General features: G+C 35.0%; 1 protein-coding gene across 1 annotated transcript; it reads left to right on the forward strand.

Annotated features, from left to right (window-relative positions):
* Nucleotides 1-791: 791 nt before the first annotated feature.
* LOC112772338 (borneol dehydrogenase, mitochondrial) lies at nucleotides 792-2,484 on the forward strand. Its single transcript, XM_025817265.2, has 3 exons — nucleotides 792-944; nucleotides 1,110-1,627; nucleotides 2,115-2,484. The coding sequence occupies exons 1-3, from the start codon at nucleotides 907-909 to the stop codon at nucleotides 2,372-2,374; spliced, it is 816 nt and encodes a 271-aa protein (XP_025673050.1). The 5' UTR covers nucleotides 792-906; the 3' UTR covers nucleotides 2,375-2,484.
* Nucleotides 2,485-14,538: the final 12,054 nt, after the last annotated feature.

Consider the following 14,538-nt stretch of genomic DNA (forward strand, 5'->3'; position numbering starts at 1 on the left):
AAGAGAAAAAAATTGGAACAAAAATATTATTTGATTCGCCGATCCTCAAAAAAAGAAATAAGCAAAGTTCCGTCGTTAAGTCAAAAATGGGAAATTCATGGAAAGTTAGAATCACTACCGCGTAATAGTGCACCTACACGTGGCGAAGAGCCGACATCGAGGTGCCAAACCTTCCCGTCGATGTGAGCTCTTGGGGAAGATCAGCCTGTTATTCATAGAGTAACTTTTATCCGTTGAGCGATGGAATGGAAGAAAAAAAAAAAAGTAAAATGCAGTAGAAGAGTCCCAATTCCAAACGAACAAATTCAAACTTGATTGAAAAGGAATCAATGGACAAATTGGTTGTTAAAGAGTCATTATCAATATGATTTATCTCAGAGGAGATGGTCTAGATTAGTGCCACAAAAATGGGGAAATAGAATCTATAAATGTCATGTCATTCAAAATAAAGATTTTATATATATATATTAGGATATTTATATTATAGTAGTTGTTATACTTTAAAAAATATCATTAAAATTAAAGTAATATTTTTTATTATGTTATAATATTTTATAATTTAAAAAAAGATAAAAATTAGATGAAAATTCAGGTGTAGTCAACTTCACATGAAGTTAATAGTTAAGAGTTTTTAGATGAAAATTTAGTCAAATCAGTCAAATTATTTAACGACTCTCAATTACCAACTTCACGTGAAGTCGACTGTACCTAAATTTCTACCTAAAAGTTATTACTAAAATATTATTTTAGTTTTAAAAATAATTGTATAATCATCGTGGCTACAGAAACTTCATTTATTTATTGTACTCTGCTTTTGTAAGCTATTGGCAAGTTGAAGAGCCACTTTACGAGTAAATAATAATTGTTATAACAACCTATCCTTTGCAAGTTTGCCATCCAGAAACGATGGCTACTCCCTCTTTGGTCTCATCTGCCATGAGAAGGTAATTAACGTTCCAACTTCCAATTGACTTAACCTTTTTCAGCGATGATTTTTTATTTTAATAAATTAATAAATGGGGTGTCCATAGCTAGCTAATTAATATGTATATTATTCAGCACATCTGAAATGGCATGTATCTGTGTTGAAATGATTAATTTATTAACAGGCTTGAGGGGAAGGTGGCCCTGATCACCGGCGGAGCCAGCGGAATCGGCGAAGCCACGGCAAGGCTCTTCGCCAAGAACGGAGCTAAAGTGGTGATCGCCGATATCCTAGACGATTTGGGACACTCTGTTTGCAAAGAATTGGAAAACGAATCTTGCTATGTCCATTGCGACGTGACGAACGAACAACACATTCAAAACGCCGTGAACACGGCGGTTTCCAAGTACGGCAAACTAGACGTCATGTTCAACAACGCCGGCATAACCGGCGTCAACAAGACCAACATCCTGGAAAACCAGAAACACGAGTTCGAACAAGTGCTCAGTGTCAACGTGATTGGTCCCTTTCTCGGGACCAAGCACGCTGCAAGGGTCATGATCCCGGCCAGAAGCGGAAGCATAATCAACACTGCCAGCATTTGTGGTATCTCAGGTGGAGTTGCGTCACATGCTTACACAAGTTCAAAGCATGCTGTTGTGGGCTTCACCAAGAGCACTGCAGTTGAGTTTGGACCATTAGGTATCTTACTGTATCTGAAACATATGTTATATAAGCTACCGTTTAAACTATGTAATTTTATGAAAAATTCTTGTGTTATAAAAGTAATGAGAAATACTTAAATTGGTCCTAAGAAATGTTAAATTGAATAATTTAAATTTTAATAAATTTTTATTTAATATAAAACAATATAACATACATTTATTTTTATTTAAAAATAATAATAATAAATTATTAAATAATTTAACATATTTAACTAACGAATTTTATTAAAAAATTAATTAAAAATATAATTAACTAATTAAAAAATAAGTTTGTTATAAATTTTTATTATTATTTTAATTTTTAAAATTTTAAAATTAAAAATAAAAAAATTAACTTTAAATTGACTTATATTATAATTAATTTTTCACAACGCGTAAGAATTTTTAGTAAGAATTTTTAGTTTATATTATAGTTATCCTAATACTAGTTGTGCCGGGCGGTTGGCTCAATCATAATACAACAGGTATAAGAGTGAATTGCGTGTCACCGTACATAGTTGCCAGCACTCCTTTGGCGAGGGACTTCTTCAAGTTTGATGATAAGGGCGATCTTGATGTTTATAACAACCTCAAAGGTACCAATCTGATGCCGCATGATGTGGCTGAAGCTGCACTCTATTTGGGAAGTGACGCCTCCAAGTTTGTTAGCGGTCATAATCTTGTGGTGGATGGAGGTTTCACTGTTCTAAACGCTGGCTTTTGTATCTATGATCAATCTCCGTAGAATTTTGTCAAGTTTTTTAATATGTGCTCCATCTTAAGATGCCGATTAAGGATGCATGGAATTGAATAAAAGTTATTTATAAATAAAGATCAATTAGATATTTTTACAGACATGCAGGGTGGACATTAAGATGGCCAGCTATCACTTTTTAGAGCAAAAGACGAATAGGTCTTTCATCTTTTTTTTTTTGGACATTTTCGTTCCTAATTATTGAAAAATACTTTTAAGTTTCTGACGTTCTTACAAGTTGGATGGATCAGTTCCTCTGTCTACATTCTTCTGTCAGACCCAACAGAAAATGCTTGTCACGCGTACGCGTGTGTTACGCGTACGCGTTGCTTGACAGATTTTCCACTCACGCGTACGCGTAGGTCATGCGTACTCGTCGATTGACATGTGTCACGCGTCCGCGTCGCCATCAATTTAGTAAAAACACATTCCTTTACGAATTTTCCACTTTGCATGCTTTTTTTTCCATTTCTTTCAAGTCATTCTTGCCTTCAAAACTTTATATCACTCAAACAAACATATCAAGACATCCAATGGGAGAAAAGTAAGAATGATACAACCTCTACATAATTAAAGAAAGTTACAATGATGAAACTGCTCTTAAAGTTAAAAGTCACTGCTAGTAACATTTTTCGTCGGTTTTTTTCTTTTTCTTTTTTATTTTTTTGCGACATCATAGCCTTGCATTGTACATCAAAATGTTAATTTAGTATTCTTTTACATCATACTCTTATTTCAATACTCTCAATAATCTTATTCTTAATATTATTTTGGAATCCAACATTTATGATTATATTAGGGTTAAGTACTGAAATCGTCCCTAACGTCTTGGGTCAAAATCAAAATCGTCTCCAACCTTTTTTCGTTATTAAAATCATCCTCAACATTCAAAAACGCTTTAAAATCATCCTTTTTACTAATTTTATTTTTTTATTACCAAACTACCCCTCATTAAAAAATTATAAAATAAAATAAATATGAATTAAATTAAAAAGAAAGGAAAGAAAGGGATAGATCAGAGAAGGGGGGCGGGGAGAGAAAGAAAGGGGGGAGAAAAAGGGGGCGGGGGTGGAGGCGGAAGGAAAGGGGATCGCCGCACCGCCGCCGCCGCCTTGCCGCCCTGCTATACCGCACCACCTTCTTCTTCTTCTTCTTCTTCTTCTTCTTCTTCTTCTTCTTCTTCTTCTTCTTCTTCTTCTTCTTCTTCTTCTCTCCTCGCCGCCGCCACCGGTCTTCATTACCGCCCGCCGCTGCCGCTCTTCGCTGCCGCCGCCGCTCTGCTCCTCTGGAAAGGGGGAAGGGAACGCGAAGGGAGAAGAGGGGGGAGGGGGTTTCGGGAAGAAGAGGGGGAGGGGGAAGGGGAAGGGTCTTCGCCGCCGCCACCGGTCTTCACTGCCGCCGTCGCTCTTCGCTGCCGCCGCCGCTCTGCTCCTGAGGGAAAGGGGGAAGGGAACGCGAAGGGAGAAGAGGGGGGGTTCGGGAAGAAGAGGGGGAAGGGGAAGGGTCCTCGCCGCCGCCACCGGTCTTCACTGCCGCCGCCGCTCTTCGCTGCCGCCACTACCGCTGTTCCTCGTCGTCTCCGCTGGATCTCCGCCGTTTCTGCTCCTCCTCCTCGCTCGGCCGCCGGTGTCGCTACTCCTCGCCGGTTTCTGGTTTCTAGTTTCTTATGGTTTCTTCTGGTTCTGCTGCTTCTGCATGCTTCTGATTATCAATCTGGTTTCTGTGTTGTTGTTCTTCTTCTGTGATTGACTACCTCTGCTTCTCCTTCTGCTTCTGTTTGAACTTTTTTCACTGACAAAGAAAACGAAAATTTATTTGTTGAACTGCAATTGATGATTGTTGAACAGTTGTCAAATTTAAATTTATTAGTGATTTATTTTGCTGAATTTGTTATTGTTCAATTTGCTGGATTTGTTGTTGTTGCCAGTGAGTGTTGCTGGTGGCGGAGGAGTAGAGGAGAGAGAGCGCGAGGGGAGGGCGGAGGAGGGTGGCGGTGTTGAAGTTGAACAAGAAGAGGAAGAAGCTGGGTTTTCTCACTGGAGGTGGAGGTGGAGGTGGAGGTGGGGGTGGGGGTGGAGGTGGAGGTGCGGGTGCGGGTGCGGGTGGGGGTGGGGGTGGGGTTGGGGGGAGGAGTTTTTTGTTTTTGTTTTTGTTTCTATTTTTTATTTTTTTATTAATAGTTAAGGGTAATTTGGTCAAAAAATAAAATTGAGATAAAAAAAGGACGATTTTATAACGTTTTGTAACGTTGGGGATGGTTTTAATAACAAAAAAAGGTCGGGGACGATTTTTATTTTCACCCCAAACCTTAGGGACGATTTCAGTACTTAACCCATTATATTATTACCTATGATTAATTTTTTATTTAATTTGTCTTTTTTAATGAGATCATAATTTATATTATAAAAAAATTACACTAAAATATAGTACACGAGAATTAGAATTATTAAAAAGAGTACTAAAAATAATAAAAATTAAATATTTATCTTGACAATGATGAAAATAAATCTAAAAATTTTTTATGATATTTTTATATAGATATTTTTAGTACACTTAGTACTCTTTTTTAGTACGCTATAATTTTAGTACGCTATAATTTTTTGTTGGGTCTGACGGAGGGATTTGGATGGAGGGACTGATCCGTCCAACTTTTAAGGACGTCAGGGACTTAAAAGTATTTTCACTGGTCAGGGACAAAAATGTCCGCAAAAAAAAAGGTCAGGGACCTATGTGTCTTTTACTCCATTTTTTATTATATATTTCTTCTTCTATGTCCGCATATGCATATTATTTGTCAAAGAAAAGTATAGGTAGACAATGAAAATACTAAATAATGTGAATAATAGATATATCAGATGTTCAATTCATTAGGTGTGTGAATGATTATCCTAATATTAAGATTTAGGTAAATAATTTGGGGATGTAGTGTGTTTTTACTTTATTAAATTAATTTTAGAGTTTATTATTCACATTGTTCACAAAAAACTATTACCTACCTAACAAAGTCCGTCAAGAAAATTATTATTGTACCTTGTTTGTTGATGTTTAGTTGTTTACGTTACATTGTTGCATGTCTATATCTCAGTGGTGTACATGGTTTTGGTCCGATTCAAAAATTTGGTCTGGATCCGAACATTTTAGGGAGTAGTTTGATGTAGTTTTACTGGGTCTAAGGTCAGATACGGTTCTCAAAAATAGTTTCAGTCATTATTTAGGACTAGCTGGACTAGGTCAAGGCGAACCCAACTTCATCCGACCCATGTGCATCCTAAGAGAACTAAAAAAGGTATATATGTTTTAAATTAATTCTAATATTATGTTATATTAATGATAAGTTTATTGTTTTATTTTTAGTCACACTTGTTGAATTAGAAAATAGATCAAAGAAGCATCAAATTAGAATTTATAGACAAATTCAAATTCAAATATGGATATCAACTTCTTGATAACAAGTTTCTTTTTCATAAATAAGTGCATCATAAATAAGTTTTTTTTTATAAATTATTGTTAAAGATTTAAAGACCCAGTTTTTATCCGATTTGGATCCGATATAATTGTGACCCGAGAATGTTGAAGTTTCATTGGGTTTAGGGTCGAGTTAGAGTCTAAAAAATAGACCTAGTGTATATTTAGGATCAAATCTAAATTAGGACAAATCCGATTTCACCTAACCCATGTACACTCCTACTATATCTCATTTAGTTATCTATATCCCGTACGATGTTGCTACAATAATTGAGGTGATGCTCTTTAGCACAAATTCATATATTTTGTCTACATCAAAATTAGTTATTAGTATAAAATAAATTAAATCACACATATATTTATACACAAATATATTAGTAGTTAATTTTAGCAACTGATTTTGATATACAAATAACATTTTTGTTTTTCTAAATTAAAAAATCTCAAAAAATACAATTATACTACGTGTATATTAGAATCAGTTATTAACATTGTCACTAATATAAAATATATAATAGGATACAAATATACATTAAAAATAAATTGAACAACATATGTATTTATATACAAAAAAAAATAAAGGATTGGACCAATTAGTGGTGTAGTCAACTAAAAAAAATTTAAAAGTTAAAACAAAAAAAAATTAAATTTAAAACAATACACAAAAGAGTTACCTTAATTGCAATTTTTTTTTCATTCACAGTTAAAAAAACAACCTCACAAACCCTTATCACTCTCCCTCACTCCATAGTTGCAGCCATCAAGCCTCCGAGGACGCACCATCCATGCCGCTGCACTGGCTGCCGGCCAACCCTCATTGAGACTCTACTACTCGCCGAGCTGCAATGCGCACCGCGAAAGAAGGGAGCAGACACACCACAATGACGCCGTTGTCGCCCATCGTGTGCCCCGACGACGCCGTCCTCTGCCGCAGATCATCCACTACGAAAATGCGACGTTGTAGTCAACAGAAAGCAGAACAACATCACGCATCACACCAACGAGGTCGCACACCATGTCACGCGGAGACACTGCCACTACAAGAAATTCGTCGGATACCATTGAATTTACCGACGGATTTATAAAAAAACTGCTGGTAATATGTTTACCGTCAGAATTGTCGTCGAAATAAATTCGACGATATAAACCTCGCTAGTAATTGTTTACCGGCGAATTTAGTGGTGGATATTAACTTTTAATTGACAAAATTTTGGAGCTTGTTACCGTCGAATTTATCCCCCGGTAAATTCGATGATAATCTTAATTTTTTTTAAAATTCGTCTAAAAATTCAATATATAATTTTAAATGTTTAAATTCAATAATTTTAAACAAATAAAATTTAAAATTTTATCATTTTTCATAATAATTTGTCTATAATTTTTTGTTAATATTTCACAAATAAGTTCACACAACAAAGTTTAAAAATAAAGAAGAAAAATAATAATTACTCGTGTATGGAAAAAAGTAGCACTATAAATATATACTCTAAATCCATAAAAGATGAACTTACATAAAGTTCGTTATGAAAAACAAGATATCTCATGATAGCTAAGTAAATTGTATAGTTGAACCTTTCTAAACAATAAAATATTGAAAAGGAAAATTAATTATACAAATGATATATTTATTTAAGATTTCAAGTAATCCACTAATATACATATGTATGCCTCTCAAATCGTATATCTATTTAAATTTATACAATTTCAACAACTTACAAACTTAGTTGGAGATTTTGCATCATAAACCTACTATCTACAGATGCATTTTCTAGAATAGCGGGTTGTACACCTTCAATTGCAAACTATAAACATAACCAACACACAAAGTATAGACATAATCAACACATAAATTATAATTAAACAAAACATCAACTCAAAATTAAATAAAAAAATAAGTAACTCGGACAACAATAAACTCAGAAAATTACCAATCATCCAAAACATCATCAACTTAAAGCAAATCCTAAATTACACCCTATATAACCTAACATTACTTAATTTCTAATTACACTAAATTAATATAACAAACTCTGATCACACACTTCATTAAAAAATTTAATCAATAATTCAATAAAATACCTAACAAAATCCTAAACAAACAAACAAAAAACTGAAAAAAAAAATACAAAAGCTATAGAAAAATTACTTCTTATGGTGACTACAGAATGGTGGAAGTGTGGTGGTGACAGAAGGCAGCAGTGAAATCAACAGTGGTGGAGTTAGGATTTAGTAACATAACAAACAACCAAAACGAAAAATGGACAACAACCTTACCTTGGTGCGGTGGACCTCAGCCGCAGTGATAGCAACAAGTCGACGATCTTCGATTGACAGCAAGGGACACCAATGGTGGCGGCACGGCGGATGCTTTCCAGGAAGACTCCAGTAGCAGTGATGATAATGTGCATGCTGATATTTGCGATGACAATGTGGCTTACCGACAGTGACAACAGCTCCAGGTGGTGGCGGCACAACCTTTTTCAATAGACCAGAGGGAGAGAGATGAGAGAGAGACAAGAGAGAGAAAAAGAGAAGAGAGAGAGAGAGAGAGAGAGAGTTTGCAGAAGTGAGGAAGAAAGGTTTTGTGTTTGAATTGTATCCCAAATTTACCGTCAGATTTACCTGCAAAAAAATCCGATGGTAAGGTGTTCGTTGTTGCCTAAACGACGAGTTTCACTAAATCTTGTTACCGTTGAAATTTTTCGACGGAAAATCCAATAGTAAACTCAGCGATAATAAAAATTAATTTACGCGCTTCTATTTACCGTCGAATTTAGCGATGAATTTTAAATTCGACGGTAACTGATTTGAGGGACAAATTTTCACTCGTAACCATCGGAAAATCCGCTGCCACATCCGTCAGTAATGTCCGTCTCTAAATCTGACGATAAATCCGACAATATTCAACGTATTTCTTGTAATTCACCTCATACAAGCATCTGAGACTAGAACATGTCCGCCGCAATAACATCATGTTGTTACCCCGCTGAAGGCGTGATGGAATGGCCAGCGAGGAAGAAGGACTAGCGGCATCACTCTTCTTCTTCTTGGATATGGATGATTCTTTTTATTAGTTTTGGATTTTTTTTCTCCTAAATTTCATATTTTTTTCGTATGTTTTTATTGTTTCTTCTTGTTAGATTTTGATGATTTTTTTAATAGTTTTATATTTTTTTTACTTAGTTTTCGAATGTTCTTTTTACAATATTTTTGTGTTTAGTTTTGTTAGGTTTTAAAATTTTTCAAATGATCTTGAATATTTCAGTTTTGTTAGGTTTTTTATGTTTCTTTTTGTTATGTTTAGGGTGCTTCTTTTTATCTTGGCATTTTTAAAAGGATTTTAAAATTTTCAAAAGAAATTTTTAAAATAATTTTATAATGATTTTAGATGTTTGTTATTATTTGGTTTTAGATTTTTTTTGTTTACATTTTAGATTTTTTTCATTAGGTTTTTAGATATTTTTTTTTGATAATTTGAATTGACATTTTCTCCAAAATTTTTTAAAAAAGTTGTGGATATCTCATTTTTGTTATATTTTGGATTTTTTTTGTTATGTTTCGGATATTTTTTTAGTAGAAATTTTAAAATGATTTTAGAATTTTAAAAATGAATTTTAGATTTTTAAAATAATTTTATAATAATTTTAAATTTTTGTTATTATTTGGTTTTAGATTTTGTTTTAGATTCTGAATATTTTTTCATTAAGTTTTGGATTTTTTCATAATAATTTGAATTGACATTTTTTTTAAAAAAAATTTAAAAAAAATATTAGTTAGTTGCAGTTGGTTGCATCCCTTTTGTTAGTTATCTAATGGAATTGTATATATAAATATATTAATAATTAATTTTAGCGACTGATTTTAATATTTAAATTATATTTTTATAAAAAATAATATTCCATTATTTTTTTAGAATAAAACTCAAATTGATCTCTAGTAAATTTTAAATCTTACATTTTGATTTTAAATAATTTTTCATTTATTGAAAGTCATTGAGAATTACTTCGGTAAGATATAGTCTCTTTATTTCTTTTAGTCAAATGTTTAATATTTATGTATATTGAACAAATACATTTTTAATAAGTTTTATTATAAGATAATTAAATTTTAAAATATTTTATTATAAAATAAATTAGCTTTATTTCAAAACAATGAAAAAAGAACTAATATAGGAGTCATTTTTAAAATTTTTAGAGAATAAAAATTAATTAAAAAGAGTGCTACTCCAACTCTCTCTTATATCTTCAATTTTTATTTTATCCAATTGCGTATGACCACTCGTCCAGTTTAACATCTTTATGTCTGTCACACTTAACTTATGCTCGTGCTCCCCTTTAGCCACCCAACATTCTGTACCATAAAGCATAGCCGATCTGATAGCAGTACGATAGAATTTACCTTTAAGTTTAAAGATACATTTTTGTTATATATAAAACCAGACGTACTCCGCCATTTTGACTAATATGCTTGATCCTATGATTTACATCATGTTCAATCTTTCTATTATCCTGTATGATGCACTCAAGATACTTAAAATTTTAATTTTTCGTATGATATTTTCTCCGACCTTCACCTTTGTATTACGATTTTTCCTTTAGTGGTCGAACTTCCATTCTATATATTCCATCTTGCTATGATTTATGTGTAACACACTACCACACAAAACTTTACGCTTAAGCCATAAACCAGAGGTGGTGTGATATTACGACCTCTAAAATAAAATATAGGGATAAGTACTTTTTTCGTCCCCAAGGTCTGGGGTCGAAATCAAAATTGTCCCCGACCTTTTTTTTTATTAAAATCATCCTCAACGTTCAAAAATGCTTTATAATCATCCTTTTCCGAATTTTTGGACCAAAATACCCTCATCATCATCATTCTCCTCTTCACCTTCCTCACCCCACCACCTCCACTGCCACCAATATTACCACCAAAACCACCACCACCACCACCAACACAAACACCACCACCACCACCAACCAACACCAAACAACAGCAACAACACCATATCACCACAACCACCATCAATACCACCACCACCACCATCAAGCCCCTCACCGTAACCCCCCACCCGTCACCGTAACCCCCATCCCTCACCCCACTCCCTCACCCCCTCACCCCCTAACCGTAACCCCCCACCCCCTCACCACCGTAACCTCCCACCCCCTCACCCCACTCGCTCACCCCCTCACCGTAACCCCCCTCACCCCCTCACTGTAACCCCCCTCCTTCCTCATGTCCCTCTCTTTATGGTCATCATCATCATCAACAGAAAATTCAAAAAAAATCCAGTTCATAGTCACAGAAGAAATTCAAAAATTTCACCAAAAATAATCAACAAATTAAGCAACAACAATATTCAGAAATTTCACAGTCACAGAAAAAGAAAAAGAAGAAGAAGAAGCGGTGGGAGGAGGAGGAGGAGGAGGAGAAGAAGGAGGTGGTGCGGTGCGGCAGGACGGCAGGCGGCGGCGCGGTGTGGTGCGGCAGGACGCAAAGCAGCAGGGCAGGGCGGCGGTCCCCCTTCTCTCCCCCTCCTCCCCCCTTTTCTTTCTCGCGGCCTCCCCCCTCCCTTTTTCCTTCTCTCCCCACTCCCCACTCCCCACTCCCCACCCCCTTTTCTTCTTTTATTTATTTATTTATTTTATCTTTATTTTATTTTATAATTTTTTAATAATGAAGGGTAATTTGGTAAAACAAATAAAATTGAAGTAAAAAGGACGATTTTATAACGTTTTGTAACGTTGAGTATGATTTTAATAAGAAAAAAAAGGTCAGGGACGATTTTGATTTTGACCCAGACCTTGGGGACGAAAAAAGTACTTATCCCTAAAATATATACATAATAGTATTGGAAAGAGAGTAATATATGATGAGCCTTGAAAAATAGGTAAAACAAAATTGTGAAAATAAAAAGCGCAACGTTCAGAAAACGAGATTACTTACGTGCTAAGAAATCTAAAGTTTATAAGTATAAATAAACAGAAAGTGAGATCAGAGAGTCAAGGATACAAAATAACTAGCTCCTAACTCAGCCCGCGAAGCCAAGGCTGGCCGGAGAATATACACATACATATATACATATCCCACATACCCAAAATACATTGATAAAATCCTAGCTCTCCTTAAACCTCTAAGAGGAGCAAAATAAACAAGTTATTCGGAGAGAAAGTTAAGTATATATATACATAAACTATACAACAAAAGAACCCAGAAACCACCCCGCTTCAGAAGTCCAGACGCCTAGCGAGGTACCTCTCGACCTACATCTGAAAATAATAACACAGTATGGGGTGAGAACCGTAGGTTCTCAGCATGGTAAAGGTGCCACACACATAATATATAAGGTCTTGGGAATGCCAAAGGCAATCCTAGAATGCCGACACTTAGATTGAAAAGTTTAAAAGTATTAAACAGAAACCATAAAAGAGGGTAGGTATCCAGGGAATTCTAAACTCAACTTAAACTTAATCTTAACACTTAACCTGTCCACCTTTCCTCCGTTCCTCCAACTCCAGTGAATTTGCAAAGACAGACAAATAGACAATTACAAGCACAGGCAGAAGACAAGTAGTGCAAGTAGCAATTATTACAATTAACATAATATATTCAGTTAGGCATTCCCAAATAAGGCATAGCAAACAAACAAACAAAATGCACATGATGTATGCTTGTCCTATGGCTGATGAGACTCATCTGTCGATTATCAAGACAACCTATCAAGTCCAAAACCCTTGGATTGTCCCCCGTCGCACATCCCCATGAGTCTATGCATAGCTTTTTTCTCATTTATTCATAAATCATACATCCATATATAATTTTACTCAATGGGGATAACCATTCCCGAGAATTTATACGTGCTCGGTCACCCTTACGACGTAGGGTCAACAAAGTATCGAGTCTCAATCTGGTACACGTGGTGACAAGCCACGGTATTCTACCCAAAGAAACTCGTATCTCAGATAACATTAAATGCATAAGCCATAAAAGTATTCATAATCATCATTCATATTCATTACATAATTATTCATCATAGCCATGGCATCATATATACTTCATGCATACATATTCTCCTCGTATACTCATCACTTTTAACCTTTACTTCATTCTCAAGTTACCTCTATTACCTAGCTCCAAGTTATTACTAGGCCTATCATTATGTTCTAGGGCTAAAAAGGGTGAAAACAGAAGTTTGGAGGTTCAAAACTGAGCTTTAAAACACAAAATATCTTTGTTGAAAATAGGAGAGTAACGCGTACGCGTGAGCGTGCAAATGGACCATTACCCGTACGCATCCCCTATATACGCGTACGCATGGGCGCCTAACAGAAGCACATAGATACGCATGGGAGTTTCGCGTACGCAAGCACCCCATGTCATGCGTACGCGTGGACATGCATCCTGGCCCATTACGCATACACATATGCTTTTTCGCGTACGCATGGGGAGGAGCAGGGATGGATCCACTGATGTGGGTGTGGGGGCAAGCTCCCCCACTACAATTTGGAATTTTATTGAGTAGTATATAATAATAATATTTATTTGCCCCCACTAAATTATTAAATTTGATCCCACAATAATTTTTTATTCAACTTTTGACACTTGATAACTAATTTGAAAACTTCATATTAGATGTCTATTATAATGATCAATTTTTAAATTTAAATAAGATTGGTGTTCTTTCTTAGAGATCGACTCGAAAGAATATTATCTATCCATTTGTGTTTCTTATTTTAAAATTAGCTTTAGTTTTTTCATAATAACTACACTAATTGAATGAACTTTTTCAACTATGAATATCATCAAGAGCTAATTTGTATGAAAGTTGAGTTTTACATGACTGTTTAACGACATATACAAAAAAAAGACATTTTAATTATATTGTCAAGGTTTCAAAATATGAAATATAAAAAATTAAATTTTAAATTATATGTTATTATTTAAATTACTATTTTAGTATTTTAATTTGTAATTAGATATTTTGAAACCTAATCATATTTCACAATAACAAAATATAATTATAACAACAATTATGCTACGTATACATAAAATAATCACTTGTACAGAATAAATCTTAAAATATAAATTTTGAAATACAAAATACATATTAAAAATAAGTTAAATAATATATGTATTTATACACAAATTTATAATAGATAATTTGATAGCTAATTTTTTATGTCAACGTAATATTTTTATTATAAAAATTATTATAATGTTATATATTTTTCTCCCACTATCAAAATTTTCTAGATCCGTCACTGGGGAGGAGGCAGTGGCGACAATCCACTAATGGGGTGTATGCAAGGTTCTGAAAACCGGACCGGACCGGCCGGTTCGACCGGTTTAACCGCGAACCGGCAATGCATGCGGTCCGGTCCTCCTGTATTAACCGGCAGAGAGAAAACCGCGAAGAAACCGGTGAACCGGTTAAAAACCGGCCGGTTGGACCGAACCGATGACCGGCCGGTTTTTTAAAAACACAAACGGCGCCGTTTTTAATGGTTTTTTAAAAAAATAAAAAACTGAAACCCGACCCGTCCGGCTCGCCCGACCCGTTACCACACGGAACCCCTTCTTCCCCATTCCCAAATCGCAGTCTCACACTCTCACTGTCTCTTACTCTCACACCCTACCCTAGCCCTCTGAAGAATTCGAAAACCCCAGCCCAGACGCCACCGCCGTCGCCG

Source organism: Arachis hypogaea, chromosome 18 (assembly GCF_003086295.3).
Source record: "Arachis hypogaea cultivar Tifrunner chromosome 18, arahy.Tifrunner.gnm2.J5K5, whole genome shotgun sequence".
Lineage (NCBI taxonomy): Eukaryota > Viridiplantae > Streptophyta > Magnoliopsida > Fabales > Fabaceae > Arachis > Arachis hypogaea.